The sequence below is a fragment of the Arvicanthis niloticus genome, chromosome 28 (assembly GCF_011762505.2).
Source record: "Arvicanthis niloticus isolate mArvNil1 chromosome 28, mArvNil1.pat.X, whole genome shotgun sequence".
Classification (NCBI taxonomy): Eukaryota; Metazoa; Chordata; class Mammalia; order Rodentia; family Muridae; genus Arvicanthis; species Arvicanthis niloticus.
The window spans coordinates 397699-416951 of NC_133436.1; the positions used below are offsets into that span (position 1 = coordinate 397699).

Consider the following 19253-nt stretch of genomic DNA (forward strand, 5'->3'; position numbering starts at 1 on the left):
CCTTTTACTATTGTCCCAGAGATTTAGCATCAGGTGAAAAGTTTTACCTGCTGAGCTATCTTGCTGGCCGGCCTTCTACCTTATTTTGTAAGAGAGGATCTTTCACTGAACTTGGAGGTGATCAATTAATTGGATTTCAGTAGCAAGCTTGAAGACTGAGTACATAGATCATAGGTACATGTCTTTATGCCTTGCTTTTTTTTTTTTTTTTTTTTAATGTGGGTACTGGGGATTAAACTCATAACCTCATGCTTGTGTAGCACTTTATCAACTGACCTGATTCCCCAGCTCCCAAATATGCATTTTAATAAGCCTTCCAGATGAGTCTGAAGTCCCTAGACCTATTCTTAGAGGAATGCTATTTCAGCTGCTTCTACCTATCTCATTTCTAACTGGCAGTGGCAGAATCCAGTTTTGTATGACTTGAGACTTACAATATTGCATGAACCTTATTTACGAAAAACAATGAAAAATTTCAAGTAATATATGTTGACATTATGTTTTTAGTCAGCCAGTGTAGAAGCTTCCTTGTCTTCGTGGTAAGTCCCCCTTTGTGAACATAGAACAATGCTAATTTCTCAAAAGAGGATCTATTCTACATAAGAATCAAGTAAGGCAACATTCAGGTTAAAAAGTTCTTTGATAGTCCTTCTAAAAGTTGACTTTTTTTTTTTTTGGCATATTTCATTTTATTACCCATCAAATTGTGGTCATTTGAGTTACTTCTTCTCTAGTGGTTTAAGTAATGTTGCTTTAGATATTCATATATGGCTATTTATTTATTTATTTTTGCTTTTATACCATTTTAATTACATACATGTATTAAGGTCAGTTCTAGGTTGAGGAATTAGCAATACAATAGATGCAAATAGGGAAGGAACAAGCAAGACAATAAACACAAATAGTTAAAGAATAAGCAAGGCAATAAACAAAGTCCTGTGATCATGAGTGATCACTATTTCTAAGGGTTTATCAGGTTGACCAAAATATCTGAGCCTACTTCCCTGTCCTAGCCCAAAGTCATTTTCATGCCTGAAGCCTACTTCTTTGCTCTAGCCTAAGATTTATATTCCTGCTTGGAATTATTTCTTTGTTGTAGCCAAAGATTTAGATTCCTGCCTGAAATTACTTCTTTGTTATAGCCTAATGTCAGATTCTTGCCAAGCAGCCCATTTCCTTGTCCTTGGCCAATGTCAGATTCCTGCCAAGCAGCCCCCAAAGCTCTCCACATCTCCCCCTTTTTTATTTCATAAACAAGATTAAGCCTGTCTTTGGTCATTCTGACAAGAATGCCTTTCTTACCTGTTGTGGAATACGCATTATCAAAAGCAATGCATTTCTGTCTTAGGTTGGTAAGGCTCTGTGCAGAATCTTACCCCTCCTTGGTTTGCCAGTCTGTTAAATTAACAACTCTGTCTGGGGGGCCATTTTCAGTTTCAAGTCATGTACTTTGGCTGCCAACATGTTGATGTTGTTAAAGACAAGCTTTCACTTGATGGACAGGAATAAAAGTATTCCCAGGACAAAAAGGGCTAGCATGATCAAGATATACATGCCATTCTTGACACTCGACCAAAATGGAAATACTGACCTCAAGCCATGAATAATTTTATCAGCATTATCTGCCGTAAGTTGATGGCTTTTCTAAATTACATTAAAGTTCTGCTTTCATTCTCAAAAGTTTTTTATTTCTTATGTGAAAAATACAATGTCAAGATACAATTAAGATTAATCTGTAGGCTGTCCTCAAATCAGATAGTAGTTAATCATTGTTCTTTCTCTCTCTCTCTCTTTCTTTCTTTCTTTCTTTCTTTCTTGTTTTGAATGCAAAGAAGTTCTAAGAATAACTTAAACAAAATTTGGTAATCACAGGCAAATTTTAAGTAGAAACGCCTAACAAGAAATTAGTATCATTTTTAGTAATTTATGAAACACTTTAAAACTGTTTATAGATGTGTTCCTTATATGATATCTTCTTGTCATTCTGACACAATTCAGAATGAAGAATAACTTTTATAGAATCTGTCAATGGATTAATTTTCATCCATAACTTTTTTAGAAAATAATCAAGATACATGTGCCAAGTCATCATTTTCATACCCAAAGTTGTATTGAACATATATCCTACATATGGTAGGTTCTGTTGGAAGGCATGTGGAAAGACATCAACTCCATATGAATAGACTTCCCAGAATTATTCATCCATGTGCTTTAAAGATTAAAAAAAAAAGTCCTTCTTATCTGAAATCTATAGAGCTAAATTAAGTACACTCTACTTAGTGCCTTTTAACAGCAGCTGCAGATCTGCAAAGGCACATTGAGCAAGGTTTTGAATAACTGTAATGTAAGTGTCTGCAAGAGTTAAAGACTGTAAGGATATGAAAACTCAAGTTAAGGATGCATCTTTGTTGGGGTTAAAGACAGATCAGTGATAATTTAGTAGACCTTATTCAACAGTGCATTGTATCCAAGGGACTCTCCTAGGCTAAGATTTTGCAAGTGACAAAACAAATAAACTAACTGCAAGAGGTGAAAATTCTTTTCTTAATCTTAGATGTTGTAATGTCTGTCTTTCATGTGGTTAAGAACATTTCGCCTTTGCAACCTGTAGTCTAAGTTTCTGCAAATGACTTGCAGAGTTTGTGTGTATGGCCTGTGGGCTCTGGTCAGTGTCACCAACACCTCAGTTTCATCCTGACAGCAAGCAAGCTTTCAACAAAAAGAATTCCACAAACCAGACCCTACTGCTCTCAGTTCTTTAACACTTTGACCTCTCTGGTCAAAGCATGAACATTTGCATGTGTTCCAATATATTTGGTTGTGGATGTATTAGCATCTGCCCCTTCCAAATGTTGATGTGAGAAGGGCAACCTTTGAGCCTCCATCACTCAGGTTAATAGCATCTCTGCAGGTCAGGCTGGAGGCAAGTATGTGGGGGACAATTCTGAGCTCTGTGTGTACTGAGAACAGGGGTTGCTAGGCATGGAGGAGGGGCTCATTTAAGAGTCCAGTGTTCAGAAAAAATTCACAAGTTCCTGTTAGCTTGGAGGAATATTTCAGGCATATGGTGGGTCAGAATGTTATTTTCATAATATAAACCATCTGCCCCCCTCCTCATTTACCTCTGCTTGAAATGCTATTCTATACATGTACCTAGACTAAAGTCCCTGGTAATCATTATAATTCTAAATTGTATTATGCTCCTTCAGGATTTTCTCCCTCCCTTCCTTCTTCTCTCTCTCCCTCCTTCCCTTTCTTTCTTGATTCCTTTCTCTCTTTTCTCTCCCCCTTCCTCTTTCCCTCCCTCCCAGCCTTTCTTCCTTCATTTCTCTCTCTCTCTCCATCATTTTTTTTCAAGTTAAGTTGAAGACACAATGAATTAATCAAAGCTCAAATTTTTTGGCTTATTTTGGTGCCTAGAGAGATGGATGGCTCAGCAATTACGAGTACTCACTGCTCTTCCAGAGGATCAATGTTTGGTTCCTGTCACTGACATCAGATAGCTCACAACTACCTGTAACTCTAGTTCTAGAGGATCCAACACCCTCTTCAGACTTTAGAGAGCACCTGCATGCACAGCACACACTCATAGAGAATATGCATAAACTCTTACATTTTAAAAAGAGTTCTTCTAAAAATTGGCTTATTTATTATAGTAGTTTTGGTGTAAATAGATTACATAAGAGGGATGAGGGAAGGTCATGGAAAGAAAGTCAGTCTTCCCTGCTCAGCAAGGGAAGACAGTGAACATCTTCCCACAGTGTATATTACAAGGGCCATAAGACTCCTGTGGATATATCCTGACATACTTGTTTTTTCATGGGGTCTTCTCTAAGCTTTCCTTTCTCTCTATGCTACTGTTCTCCCTGGAGGTCAAGCATCTCTATTCAATTTTTTTTTTTTTTTTTTTTTTGAAGAAAAGAAGCAGGCTAGAATTAAGGAAGAAGGCTGAGGAATAAAGAATCTTATTAAAATAATACATACTTCCAAGTTCCATGCAAGTTGTTAAAGACTTGTCATTAGCTGACATGCCTTTCAGATGGAATGGGGTCATAACTAACTTTGCTATCTTTGGGTTTCATCAGTTATGACAGGATGTTTTTCTGTGCAGATTTCCACCAGGAAATTCTTCCTTTAGGAGGTGTTATACTATATAGTGTGTGGTGCATCTGAGCCTAGTACCATCCTAGGCAGGAAAAAAGCCAAGAATTGTTTCAAACAGAAATATTTAGGATTATAGCAGTATTGGTTCTGGGCAATAGTCTTGATTTTATGGCAGGAACTTCACTTATATCTGGAGAATGGAATTTTAAGATGAGGGCTTATTTGATTACTAGCAAAAAAAAAAAAAAAAAAAAAAAAAAAAAAAAAAAAAAAAAAAAAAAAAAAAAAAAAACCATTGCAGTTCTGTTTAGTCAAGTATGTGAACTGATCAAATGTTCTCTCAGTCATGGGCAAAACCTCAGTTTTATAAACTGATTTTATTGTGATTTAGATATACGTTTACTTTCTTGGGATTTGGGAAGACTCATGTAATTTATGAAAGTATAAAATGTGGTTTGTGTCTGATTTTACAGGTAACGAGTGCTTATCACCTTAGGTGAGTAAAAGAAAACATCTCGCAGCCCTCTTTTCCTTGTATTCAGTAATGTTCTTGTAAAAGTGGTTTTCATAGGCATTTTCATAAGAAATGACTTTGAAAAGCAGAGTTGCAAAATCATTAAGGTCTATTAAATGAAAACAAAGAGCTTTGCAAGGATTCATCTACTCTGAGTGTTTTCTCTTTGGTTTCCTACTGTCCATCCCATTGAACAACACCAGGTAGAAGTTAAAAATGGGTTGTGGGAGGTAATCAAGAATCTGCTGGTAGAGATACTGAGTGTTGCAACCTCATGTACAACTGGCATTATACAACTAGTCTAAGAATCACTCTATAGCACGGAACATCTTTGCTTATTTTGTATAAAACCCTTTTAACAATAGCACCCAAAGGGTTAAGAAAGGTACAATACCATAATAAATTAAACAACCTAGATTTTAAGTATATCAGACAACACATCAATGTTTTACATTTTTCTTTAATCATAATTCACATACGTAAATAATTGCATAATATAGTCTTATACCTAAAGGAAATTTTGCTTTTACTGATAAGAATGAAATACTCAATTCCAAATTATCCTAGCCAATTCTATACGGAGACCACATGATCTTTAAAAAGAAATTGGATCACTAACTTTTAAAATAAAAACATAAGATAAGATACTCAAGTTTTCTTTTGGGTTTAGAAACAGAAACAGTTGCTAGAACGATGGGTGGTCTTCTTCTGAATTCATAAGGAGGCCTGGACGATGAGCTGAGACCTTGTTTGTTCTTACGATAGAATGTGGGAAATGCTGTTGGTTTTCATGGATGTGGTATGTGCCTAGAGAAGGATTAACTGACCAGACCTCCCTTGAAAAAAAAAAAAAAAAAAAAAAAAATGGCATAATGAAAACACACTCAGGATGCACAAATCTCTACTTAATGCTTATAATATCCAATGCTTTCTTTGATAAGGAACTGTATTGACGTGTTCCAATATGACTTCTTGGGAAAACTTTTGTATCAGTAGGTTATGTTGTTTACTGTCTAGATATTTAAAAAGAATACGGTATTTATACTTGTCTTTTTCCATACTATAGAAATGTATGAAGGTCTGATCTGAAGGTAGGACTATAGTGCTCTCTTGCTCTCTCTTCATTCCTCCTCTATTTGGATTTTGTTGAGGGAGGATTGTAGTGTCAAGATTAACTGACAGTTTCTTAAATAGCCTTCATGGACACAAGCTTCCCATTTAGTCCAATGAGAGGTGCTTTGCATAAAAATTAGTGTTAGCTTTTATTCATCACAGCGTTGGACAGCTTTCCTTTTACTAGTCAGAAACCTAAGGATCATTCTGAATACCACTGCTTTAAAGAATGAGTGAGTGTAATTTCTCACAGCTTTCATGAAACTGAAAGCAGAGGGATTAGTTCTTTAACCCAGTCCATGTTCTACTGAGTATTTCCCATTAATTGGTACACTGAGGTGATGTCCATGCCTAGCAAGAAGCCTACTATGGCATAATGGGTTTTCCATGCTTCTGCGATGGTCATGGGATTAATAATTGCATCATGAGATGATTTGCAATGCACAGGGGTGGCGTTTGGTTATGTGAAAAACCATAGCATGATGAAGCATATACGTGCTTGAAGACCAGCAGCTGGCAAAACTTGGTTAAATGTTATATGGCAAAAAAAGCATTTAAGATGGTTTGAACTGACAAAGGAAAGGTGCAAGATATCATCTCTAGGTAACTTTTTATTCTCCTTTTCTTTCCTGGTTTTTCTCCCCTAATCATATTTTGGAGGGACAAATAGATTAAGGAGACCTATTTGGTTGTCAACTACCCAAAGACATTTCAAAATGTATTTGCTTCAGGAAGTCCTGGATCTTTTAAAGCAAGGATGTTAACAATTCTCCTGAGAACCTTAAACTATGATGATTTAAACATTAAAAAAAAAAAAAAAAAAAAAAAAAGATGATGATCAGAGAAGTCACCCAGAGGCCTCCCTGCTGATGAGTTTTCGTTTTTATTTTTTTAAGACCACAAGGAGGATGTTGGATCTACCATGTAAGGGAAGTCCTATCATTTGAGTCAAAATTTATGAGACAACAGGGAAAGGTATAATTTTCCTGGTAGTTAAAACAAAGTAAGAGCACTAGAATTCTTAGATGCACGTTCTTTATATATATTTTATATGACAAATGCATTCCTTTTTAGATATATTAAATTGAGTGCATTTATTGACTGTAAACATAATGCATGCCTGGGTAGAAGTATAGCCATCATTGGTTGTTCATGGTCATAAAATTCAGAGAGAATGAAGGGGTCTTGGATCAATTATTTCACATTCATCCAATTTCAGTAATTTAGCCATAGATATAAACAAGATAATGATAGACAAGATATAAACAAGCCATAGACATAAACAATATGGAGGCTCAGGGTTACTTAGCCTTTATAGCACGACCTTGAAAAGTTAAGTGGGATATCTTTGCAGATTATTGATTACATACAAAAGTAATGACATTTAAGTTATTCTTGGAGTTTGTTATTTAGTCATTTGGGTATTGATTCAGCAAAATTTATTAGGCTGTTACCTTGTGAAGCAGCAGTGCTTAAGATTATGAAGGTTGTAAGGATATGGTCCCCATCCCTGAGGTGTTTATATTTTATTACAGAGACAGAACATACACATAGGTTACCTTAGTTAGCATAAGGTGCTAATAGAGAAACAAATAATTGCTTTGGGAAATTTGAAGAGGTAGATTGTTTTCAACAGAAGATACAGAGAATCTACATGGAGTGTATTCTTGCATGGAGTTCTAGAGGGCAGGGCATGAGCACTGGCTAGTGGGTCACAGTACGAGTATGAGGATGACTGGAAGAGATCAAGACACATGGCTGAGGTGGAGGTTAGGCCATAGCATCAAGTGTGAGAAAAGGGATTCCAGGAGATAAAGCCTGGAGAACTGGGTTAGCTGAATAGTCTATTGCTGCAGAAGGATTTGTACTTCAATAAGATAATGGCAACCACTAGTTTTCCTCTCTACTCAAGGTTTTTCTTTGGAAATAATCTTAGAGAAGATTTATAATATAGTTATATAGATAATATAGTTTTCTACTAGCCAGAAAGTGGTACATATTTTTGTGGGTTGTTAAATGCTTTAAATTTGTGTGTGTGTGTGTGTGTGTGTGTGTTACACTAACCACCTAGCCATTTCTACAGACACCTTGTGTTGTTTTTAACCTAATGATATTTTGTAGTATACTTGTATTACACTTTTATGACTGTAAGGCTTGTCTCATAAGAATTGAGACATGTATCTTTTTTAATTCTTATTTTGTTTTTTTATTAAATTAGAAATTCCATGTCTTTCTTATTTATCTTTTCAGTGACCCCATGCCATTTTGTCAACCAAGTTTACTGTGTTTTGACCCATTTTAATGTCAGGGATGTTAAAATTTTCCCAAAAGCTACCTATACACTCAATATATTCAACCTAATTAAAAAAAAAAAAAACAGATTAATGGATAAATGTAGTATCAAAAAACTCAGCACACCTTTTAAGCAGAATGCCCTACTCATTGCCACTGTACACAACTTCCAGAGTGTCCTCCTGCCTCTTCTTTCTTAGTTAGTGGCTAAGGCTTAAATTGCGCTTTCATCCTAACTCTCCAACTCCCAACCACCTTTCAGTCCTTTTATATTCTCTGCTGTGCATGCAGCCACCACCATAGCTATTCACCAGTCACACCCTGGAGCTCTTGGTCTTAGCTCCATTTAGTTCTGAAGCATTTTCACGTTGCCATAAGAGCAGTCTTTCAGAAACATATCTGAATTTATTGTTCACATTCAAGGTTCTGATTTTTTTTTTTATTATAGAACCTTTACTCCTTTGCAACATGTGATGGCCAAGTGTCTGAATGTCATCTTCTATGAGTCCTTTCCACACTTACACTTTGAAAGTCACGGAAGTGCTTGTGGTTTCCTCTTTCGGTGATCCTTAGCACATACCATTCCTTATAGTGAGAACCCTTTATTTTTCTCAGCTGACTAAGATACCTTTAGCCATATATATCTCAGTTTTAACTTACAGTCCCCAATAACCCCTAACAACTACACTGCTAGTCTGTTTATTAAATTATACCTTTCTTGGGCCAGTGAGGTGGCTCAGCTGGTAAAGGTGCTTGCCACCATGCCTGATGATATGAGTGTGAGTCTCAGGACCCACATGATGGAAGGAGAGAAATGACCCCCACAGCTGTACTATGGCCTCCATACAATCACCATGGCAATGTGAGAACACAAACACACACAAACACAATGTAATATTTAAGACATTTTAAAAGCTTAAAAACATTATACCATTCTCTCATTATTCAAAGGATTTGAAACAGTATAAAGCAGATATACCAGGCAATGAGATAAAATAGAGTGAACTAATTAATTCAAAGGGAGAATTTAGGTAGAAATAAAAATAGCACCGAGTATGATGATGGCTTTTAAAATGTTGAGTTAGGTACACATACATGATAAATGTATACACTGAAAACTTTCATCTGGGCTTCTTAGTTGCCAAGGCTCAGAAGAAACTTGGCTGTGTGTGTTTTTCCATATGTTAGAAATGAGGCACCACTGTTAGTCCCTGAATGAGGGATGGTTTATTGCATTAAAGGAGTACTTATAAAGAGGACTAGTAATTTCAGACGCTCTCTTGCTTGTGCTTGCAGTGACCCTTACATATAACTCCATAATTACCATAACTTTTTTTTTACATTGATTTCCTAAGGGTATAGAACATATCCTCGGCCTGCTTGATATTTCCTATTGACTCACTGGGTAGCCAGATGTTGATTGTAATGTAGGCAAGTGCTTTGCATAGAAGTGTTTGGAAATATGTCTACAGTTACACACAAAGAGAAAAAAAGTGTAACCAAATGTACAAGTATTGTTATAACTGTTGGCATTCCTTGTAGGCTCCACCCAACAGTTACCTGGCAATGGCTACATAGGTCTGGCTTTCTATAAAAGGGGTTGTTTGGCTTCTCACTCTCTCTGCCTCTTCTCTCTCTCTCTCTTTCTCTCTCTCTCTCTCTCTCTCTCTCTCTCTCTCTCTCTCTCTCGGTCTGTCTGTCTCCCCTCCTCTTCCTGATCCCTTTCTCTCTTTCCCTTCCCCCTTTCTTTTCACATGTTCCTGGCTAGTCCTCCTCCTTTTCTTCCTCTTCCTCCTGTCCTTCTCTCTTTGTCTCTGTCTCTTTCTATCTCTGTTTCTCTGTCTCTGTCTCTCTGTCTGTGTCTGTCTCTCTCTCTCTCTCTCTCTCTCTCTCTCTCTCTCTCTCTCTCTCTCTCTCTCTCTCTCTGTGTGTCTCTATTCCCTTCTCAACTTCCCTTCCCATTCCCTAAATAAACTATTCTATACTATATAGTTCTATAGCTGGTGTCTCGGGGGAAGGGATGTTTCAGCAAGGGCCCACGAGGCACCTTTCCCACCTCACCACACCAAGCTCTACAAAACATATACTTGGCTTTTTATAAAACACAACAGTAATGATATTTGGATTCCCTACAATCTAGCAGATATATCATCCTAACACATTACAAATGTACTTTCTAGGAGCTCTGGCTAATCCTGTGGATATTTCCCATCTCAAAGCTTGGAAATGTGAAAGGTTAAATAAATTTTCCAAAGGATCACAAGCAGACAGAGGCAGAACCTGATGTAAGACTAGGTACTTGAGCCCAGCTTTCAACTGGGACCCATGCTTTGATGTAAGGTAGACCAAAGATATTAGATATTTAGATATTAGATATTTTTATTTTAATATTTAGTTAGTTTTGAGACAGGGTTTTATTATGTAGCCCTAGATGGCTTAGACCTCTCTGTGTAAATCAGGCTGGCCTTTAACTCATAGAGATCCACCTGTCTCTGCCTCGTGAATGCTGAATTAAAGGTATATGCCACAAGGATGGCCAAATTGATCAATACTTAATTACAACAAAATTATGGTAGTGTAGGTTTTCACCTGTTAGAAAAGCCCCAGTGAAAGACTTCATCACTGTTTTTTAGTCCTATACATTCCCCCCACCCCAGAATCTTACTGAAGGAAAATGCAACAGCTATCTTGGAAACAAAATGCTATGCTATAAAATTTGTTTTCTGTAAGGAAGTATCGGGGCTTGTGTGTGTGCATGCGCAAGTGCCCATGGAGGCTAGAAGAGAAAATCAGATCCCATAAAGCTGGAGTTACAGGCAGTTGTGAGCTTCCTGAAACTGTCTGGGGAACTAAATTCAGGTCCTCTACAAGTGCATCAAGTGTTCTTAATCACAGAGCCATGTCTCCAGCCCATGAAGACTTTGTTGATGGGTAGTGAACTGAGTCATTCATTTGAGGTGTCACCAGAAGAATATTCTTTCCATGCCTGAGAGAGAAACTTAAGAAGGAACAGAGTTTTGCCTTGACTCTGAAAGGGCAAAGCAAGCCATGGAGAAAGGATTCGTTACTCTAAACTGCCATCTTCCCACGCTCCAGTCACTAACATATTTCCACCCCTTCCAAAAACCTCCAGTCAGTTAAGCACACATGCATGTTCTTAGGTCATAACTATTCATCACCATCATTTTTTCTGAAGAAAAACAAATTAATATCTATTGGAAAAAAGGAAGAAAATGAAGCAGTCTCAGTGAGGAATTTAGTGAACCTGAGATGTACATATTCAAAAACTCCCTCATTAATCCTCCTCCCTTTATCCATTATATGGGATTAGTTCTTTGTAAACTTGGATTTGTACTGATGAATTAAAATCTTGGCAAGCACCAAAACAAACAAACAAACAAACAAAACCAAAAACGGAATTATCGGGGCACATCACAATACAAACTACTTCCTTCTTCCTTTCTTAAATTAGACCATCTCACTGAATTTTCCAGTATATGTGATAAATAGGAGTCAGCTTTATCCACTATATCTAAAAACCCCTCATAGCTATTTTGTGAGAGGGTAATTCTGCTCTAGCCCAGTTACCTTTTTTGTTGTTGTTGTTGTTGTTGTTAATAAGGGGTTGGCTGCTGCTCTTACCTGAAAGTTGCCAAAGCAGCTCCCTCCAGGGAGAGTCACGTAGCTCACAAAGGGAGGCCCAGAGGAGGGCATTGACTCATAGACCACCAGACCCTCACTGGAGAATGTGGCCCTCTGCTGCTGCTTGCTTTCCCAAAATTCCTGTAACATCGACACAACGTTCACTGCAAAAAGACAAGAAAGAGCATCAGCTATAAAGAGTGGGTGAGTACACACCGAGTGTTTAAGGCTGGATTCTGCTACGTGTCAGTGGCCATTTTAAACAGAATATGCTCAGCATGGGGGTGGCTTTCAACTGTGAAGACACTTTAGTTAAGCATGTGAAAAGGATGTTGAAATATATTTCCCTTTTAAATTATATCTTTATTATGTATATGAGAGACAGAATGTGGGCTTATGTATGGGAATGTACATGTGTTGGCACCTATAAGAAGGTCAGAGAACAGCTTTGGGGAGTTGGCTTTGTTCTTCTATTATGTGGTTCCCAGAAATCAAATTCAGGTTGTCAGGCTTGGTGGCTGGGCCATCTGATTGGCCTATGTGTACATTTCTTAATGGGTAAGACTTAAGTGGTTTTAGTACCCCAATTCTAACAAGGTTGCAGTATATCAAATTTATTTTATAAATTATATTAATAGCGAAACTTAAAAATCCGGCCATTCATCTCTGAAAATCTGCCTTGGTAGATGTTTCCAGACCTGTGATTATCTATAGTCCATATCCAATTTCTTAGACTCAACCCTGAAACGAGAAGGCACACTGTGAAGTAAAATGTAAGCAATGTAATATTAATCTGAACTTACTATTTATATGACTTGAGAGGAGAAATTTTAAAAAGGAGAAAACTCTTTTATGTTCCCTCTACCCCAATCTAAAGGAAAATCAAAGCAATTATCAAATAAGCAAGAGGCTGGAAAGGCCATGAATAAACTAATAACTCGGAGTCTTTGTAAAGACAAGGTCTGTTAGACGACTTTGGAAAACACGGGAATGGGTAGGGCCATGTGTTTTAGATTAAATGACCTGTGATAGCCTGCAGAGGTTCCAGATCAAATTAGGCTGGTTTGTTTATCCTGTACTGCAAATTGAATTGGGGAAAATTAACAAGGATAATGGAATTGTGGAGTCAAACGTGACCTTATGAGTCATGTAGGCTAAGCCTTGCCTGATGCAGGAATCTCTTGTCAGCTTTGCTTCCAGGACAGCTGTCAGTCTGGCCTGTACACAGAGAGTTTCTCTGGAAAGGTGAGCTGACACTACTTTCCTTTAAGGCTTTTGGAAGGGATCTACCTGCATTTCTAGTGATCTCAGGGCATATTTAAAGGCAACACTGGATGTTTGTAGGTTTTGCTCATGGGGTAACTTGCTCACTTTTTTGTGTTACTAGGACAAAGGATTCCCTTGAAGTATCACATAGTCTTTATGGTTGGGACTGGGGATTTGGCCAAAGTTTATGCATTTAGAGGCAACAGTCCAAGACTTTTGTTGGAAATTCTCCTTTTTTTCATGTGTGTGTTGGAGGAATAGAAGCTAGGTGGTTTTAAAAGAAAGTGAACACAGAGACACGTGGCAGAGGCAATGGAAAAGAAATTCCAACTAGGCTGAACACCTGGGGCTACCTTTGTGCGACCTAGGCTCCTTGCTTTACAGTGAATTATCTGAAACAAGCATCTGTATTTCCTTTAAGACCTGTTGAACTGCTCTCTCTTAATTGCATTTGAAAGTGTAACAATGCATGGACTGTGGGTTAGCGCAGTCCTTGCAGAGTGCTTGCATAGCAAGGTGAGGCCCTGGGTTCTCCTCCAGCACAACAACACAGTTTTAGATGTTTCAAAATGCTGAACATTGACTTCCTCCTCAAGTCAAGAGCATCACAGTGTTTGATCTAACCGCAAAAGCACTGCACATTTACAGCTCTGAGGTGTCTCTGAGACTACAAGGCTCTTACACCTTCTCTTTAGGTCAGAAAATTTCAGAAGATTGCTAAGATATTGGATACCTTTGTATCTTAAAAAACTAGTTTGGTATTTAAATGTCTTGGGAAATACTGAGAAAAGGTAGGCTTAACAGGGGGAAAGTGGATTAATATATAGGGAAAGGATTAAGTTAAACATTGGTGAACACAGAACTTTTAATTTATTTACAGATTTAAAAATAGTGTTTTATACTAGTTGATAAAACTCAAAGTATAAATTAGATATTTTTACATGGTTAGGTGTTTCTGGCCCATGTCTTTTTTTTTTTCAGTTCTGAGAAGACAGGTTTATAAAGAATTCAGTTTATGTCTCTATATGCGATTGGCCCTCTAAATTCATCAAAAAATGTTCTGAAGTATGAAGCATAAAATGGAAACCAGTGGTTGTTTGGTCTTCTAGTCAACAAAGACTAGTACTTCCTGTTCTAAGTTCATCTCTGAATGAGACTGTTCCTCTGATTAGAGTAGAAAAGTGAAGGCTCATGATTATATAGGTAAGATACACACAAGAATTTTGGCCCACATAAATAAATGATTTGAGGTAAAGAGTTTGAAAGTATAAATTTAGATTTCTGTATGAATAAAAAAAAAAACTCAGCTTTTGACTTTTTCATTATGTAACCACAAAAGATTCCTTTGATGGTACTACAGATGTCATCACCCTTAAAAGTACAACATATGTGCATGCACACAGATCATGCATATTTCTATCTCTATCTCTTCTTGTGACTGGAAACTAAGATGTATGGAGTGAGGAAGAAAGAAGGCAAGCTTTGCTGTTTGCAGCTCTAAAGGTCAGTTATATCGGAGGGTGTTCTATTTATACAACACATGCTCCCTTTTTTGTTTATGGAGCATCAGTGAGGTTTATAGACTATCTCAAAGAAGCTGTGAGGAGGATGATTCATTGCACAGTTTACTCTCTAGTTGCCTCAACCCCAAATCTTGCTTTCTCAGTGTTATAAAATAAACTTGAGCTACCAAGTGTGGGATAGTCCTCATCTCTAATAATTCTTGCTCTTTCTCTTAGATATTGTTTCTTTGATTTATTTTTAAATGCTTACTCTCTGCTTGTCGCTGCTCAGCAGCCATCAATGTGTTTGAGACAATGAATGAATAATGAGGTAATTAATCAATGAAATTTATCACTTTTCCTTGGAACTACTTGTGATTACTGGTTATTGAAATCTTCATGTTATAATCAAGCTGCTAGTAAGAATATTCTGTGTTAACTGTCTCTGCTTCCTTAATGTTCTTTACATGCCATAGCCTGGCTTCCTTCTGCACTAGTCCAGTGAAATTCTTTGACAAGTATCACCAAATTATGATTTTTCAGTCCTCATTTATTTGATTTCTTATCTGATAGTACATATTTCTATCTGTATCTCTTCTTGTAGCTGATGGTGTATAGTACACAAAATGTGAACTATACATGTTGTATGTTCAGAGCTAAGATTACAGTGAAGTCATTGGATACAACATAAATAAGCGGTGTCCTAAACACCCTGGATATGGTATGCATTTGATTTTGAATTAACTTTTGGTCATTGTATATTCAGAAATACTTGGCTGTTGCCAATGGTTTTTGTCACTTCTACATTCAATTGACTACACATGCTCCTATGACACATTTTTTGGAGCTATGCACTGTTTCGCTCAAAGTTTAGTAAGGTTCCCTTTCTAGTCTCCACTTTCTCTCAATGGATACTAAAGCAAAACAGTTTTTAGCAACAACCAAGACAAAGGGTGTGATAGTGACCCTTGGCTGGATACCTGGAGAAAGGACATAGGGACAGTTTGGCTGATGCTGTAGTCAGAATGAAAAGATAAGAACGTTTGTTTTCATCAAGGTAACTGATGCTAAGAGATATAGCCACCATGAAGAAGTATGATGTCCAATGGCTGAGGCTGCATTGAAAGGGGAAGTAGAGCCAAGAACTATCACGTGATCGTAGAAACTATGTGAAACCCAGTTCTCTTTCATAACTTCTACCATCTTAGAGTATCTGAGAATAAAGAAAGCAATTTACCTCTAATTACCATTGTCGCTCAAACTGCTTAATCCATCTCCCTGCCTTGAATTGCTTCTTTGGATGCAGTGATAAGTCTCTTCAGCAGTTTGAATATCTTGTGTATCAATAAGACAATTTACTACACAGTTTATAAATATTACCATGGCTAATATCATCCCTTTAAAAAAAAATGTATTCTAAAACTTGACCATAACTGTGTTTTCGGAGTAGCAATTAGACTGCCCAAAAGCTCTTCCCCATGGCAGATTTTCATTTTCTCCTTCTGCAGATTTCCATTGATGTTATAAAGTCCAGTGTTGAGGCTTTCACAACTAACCAAAAACAAAGTTAAGAACACAACAACAACAACAGCAACCATGAAACACCTTGGCTACCTAACCTTTAACCCCCATCAGCAGAAATCTTCCACTGGCTTCAGCAAGAACATTCTCTTTTTGTCTTAGAGCTTCTGAGACTTTTTTTTTTTTTTTTTTTTTTTGCAAGAGCTTAATTCAAGTTCTCCCTCCTACCTTGAATGCTTCTGCCCACTACACTTCAGAAGAAACACCACATCCTCCATCATGCCTTATTCACTAAGTGTAGTCCACTTGCCTCTCCTTTCCTGAGCTCTCATTCCATTAGTGGTCCTGTGTCTTAGCACTTAATCTCCTATAAACCATGCTCATAAAATGGATATGGTGCTCCTGGCTAAATTTATCAAGTCAGACTTGGCTAGACTTTCTTCTGGCTAGAAGAATGGAATGTCTTGTGGTAACAGTTCATCTAATAAACTATAGTTTTCTGTGATTTAATTCACAGCAGATTATGGGATCCAAGAAGGAATGAACTCTGGTTCATTCTACTTTGCTCTGATTGGGTATCTACCAAGAGAAGAGAGCTATCTTCTTAGAAATCGTCATCACATTCATTTGGAATCTAAATAACACTTTGCATAGTCTGAACATTTGTGCAACTGACTGAAAGTATAGGAAGTAAGTGAGTTTCCCTGATTCTGGGAGAGTTCAGGAATAGGAATAGAAAGAATAGAAAGAATGGGAAAGTTCTGTAACCTGCCCAGTTAGATGTGCTAGAGGGAGTGAAGAAAGGGGAAGCCTAGTCAGAGTTAGTACATACATGACTGATAACTGTGGCCTCATTTGGTCTGTATCTTTATTAACTATGGCTCCAGGAAATTGTGAATAGGGATGGTAGGTCCATTTGTCTTGGGTACCAATTTTGATTTATTTATGTTCCATGCCTGGAATGTTCTACTGAAAATATCTTCTAAGATCAGTGGAACAGATCATCCCAATTAACGAGCAGTTGTGCACTGTCACATTCTATGTGTGACCCCTAATCCTGAAGTATAAGAAAATTCAAAACAGGCTTCTCAGCCCACAAAGATTTACAGTCTGTCTGGAGAAGTAATATATTCATTATATAATTAGTGAATAAAATATTAGAGTGCCAAACTGTAGAATGAAGTGTTAATATTTAAAGCTTAAAAAAAATCATAGCTCAGTAATTAAATAATTTCAAGGTGAAAAGAAGATGGATGTGAGCTGAGGCATCTGAGAAATGTCTATGTAGGAGGAGCCTAAGCTGAGTTCTCCCTAGGAAACTGAGATAGATAGGTATTGGGGGAAAGAAGAGAAATTGTACTCTCAGAACATTAACAATGATATTAAATTTAAAAAGAAACAAAAAAACAAACAAACGAAACAATGAATAGAGTCAATCATTCATTCTTCGAAGAATTTCGTAAGAAGGTGATTGGACAGCAGATTAGAGGTATCTAGCAGTTTCTGAGGCCTTTACAAGTCTGAAATTATCATTAAGTGCTTGACCACTGTGGAATGCGGGTAGTGAGGCAAGGCATGGGTGTGGAACTGTGAACAGCAAACAAAGACCGGGTGAAATACAGGAGGATTTAACCTCAGATTTATAAAAAATAAACAGCGAATCTTAACACTGAGCAGTAGAGAAAATGGTAGAAAGGGGAATATGTTCTGCTGCAGGGTTTTAAGCAAAAACATAGGATGGCCTATGATACACAATCTGATACTCTGCAAAAACATAGTTTAAGATGGTAGATATGCTATCTACACAGTGAGCAGATGCTAAAGGTCCCTGTATGTCCTAGCTTAATTGCCAGAGCCAAGTGGGGAGCCACCTTAAGAATGTGCTTACAAACCTGGGGCAAGGTGGCACATGACTTCTAGTCTCAGCATTCCAGAGACAAAAACAGGCAAACCTCTGAGTTTGAGGCCAGCCTGGTCTACAGAGTTAGTTTCAGGACATCCAGACATCCAGGGCTACACAGAAAGACCCTGTCTTGAAAAACAAAAGAAAACAAGACAAGCAAACCAACCAACCAAACTAACAAACAAAAAGAGTGAGCTTATAGTAAAATCCTACTGTCAGAAGGCCCTGCACGTGTTCTTTTATATCCCCAAGATCCAAAGACCTCTACCCATCACTGGATAAATAAAAGATTGCCAGATAATTAGTTTGAGCCCAGGAAACTAGCTGTGACTTGAACATAGGCACATATATAGGTGTACATGGCCAAGATGCACAGAGGAAGGTTTCATTTGGAAACTATAGTGGGACATCTAGAAAGAGGATCAAGATCAGGTGTATGCTAGGACAGAGACGGCATGGCCAGGCACACAGGATGACACAGTACCCAAGCAATCACCACCAATGCAAAGAAGCCTTTGGTTTTACTGCCTTGCTACTGCAAGTACTTCGGGAAAGCTTATCTAGGAAAAAGCCCTTTCTAGTCTAACATGTTAGGACTTTAGGGCAAAAATGACTTAATATCATTCTTTTTCTGTGGAACTGTTTGGCAAAACATTTGAAAAAAGGCAAAACATCCCATCTTCTAATCCTTCAGCCAAAGAAGAACATCAGCGTTTATCTTTTCAGTATTTTATTTAATCATTTGGCTCTATGTTGGTTTTATTGTTTTAGCATTCATTTTCATACCTTCATCCCATATACTTTTATTCTCTCTGAATGATTTTAATTTTCATTGTTAACTCCACTAAATTATAGCCATTATGGGCCTACACTTCTGTGTGTATCTCTGTGAAGCTGTTTCCAGCAAGGCTTAATTAAAGAAAAGACACCTGAATGTAGTGGGCACCATCCACAGGCTGGAGGCCTTGACTGAATAAAAGGAGAAAGTGAGCTGAGCACCAGCGTTTGTTGGTCTCTGCTTCCCGATTGTAGATGCACTGTGACCAACTCCCTCACCCTCCATCCATCATGCCTTCTCTTCCATGTGGACTACACCCTAAAACATGATCCCAAATAAACTCTTCCTTTTCAATTACTTCTCTCAGATACTTTCTCACAGAAATGAGAAAAGTAATGAATGCACTATCCTATCCAATTCTTCATTCTTGCCTCCACTGCTTATTGATTTTCTTATCAAATACTATTTTCACTCATTAATTTTTAATTAGTAATTCCTAGTTAGTCCAATTCTCTTTAAATTACTCTTGCTGGGCTGGAGAGATGGCTCAGCGGTTAAGAGCACTGACTGCTCTTCCAGAAGTCTTGAGTTAAATTCTCAGCAACCACATGATGGCTC

The 19253-nt window shown here is 37.5% G+C and overlaps 1 protein-coding gene across 1 annotated transcript in view; it reads right to left on the reverse strand.

Moving 5' to 3' along the window:
• Lix1 (limb and CNS expressed 1) overlaps positions 1-19253 on the reverse strand; it is a 59554-nt gene that overhangs the window by 21234 nt on the left and 19067 nt on the right. Inside the window, exon 2 of the mRNA XM_076926537.1 lies at positions 11666-11829. Within this exon, the coding sequence (XP_076782652.1) occupies positions 11666-11829 (164 nt within the window). The remainder of the gene's footprint in view (positions 1-11665; positions 11830-19253) is intronic.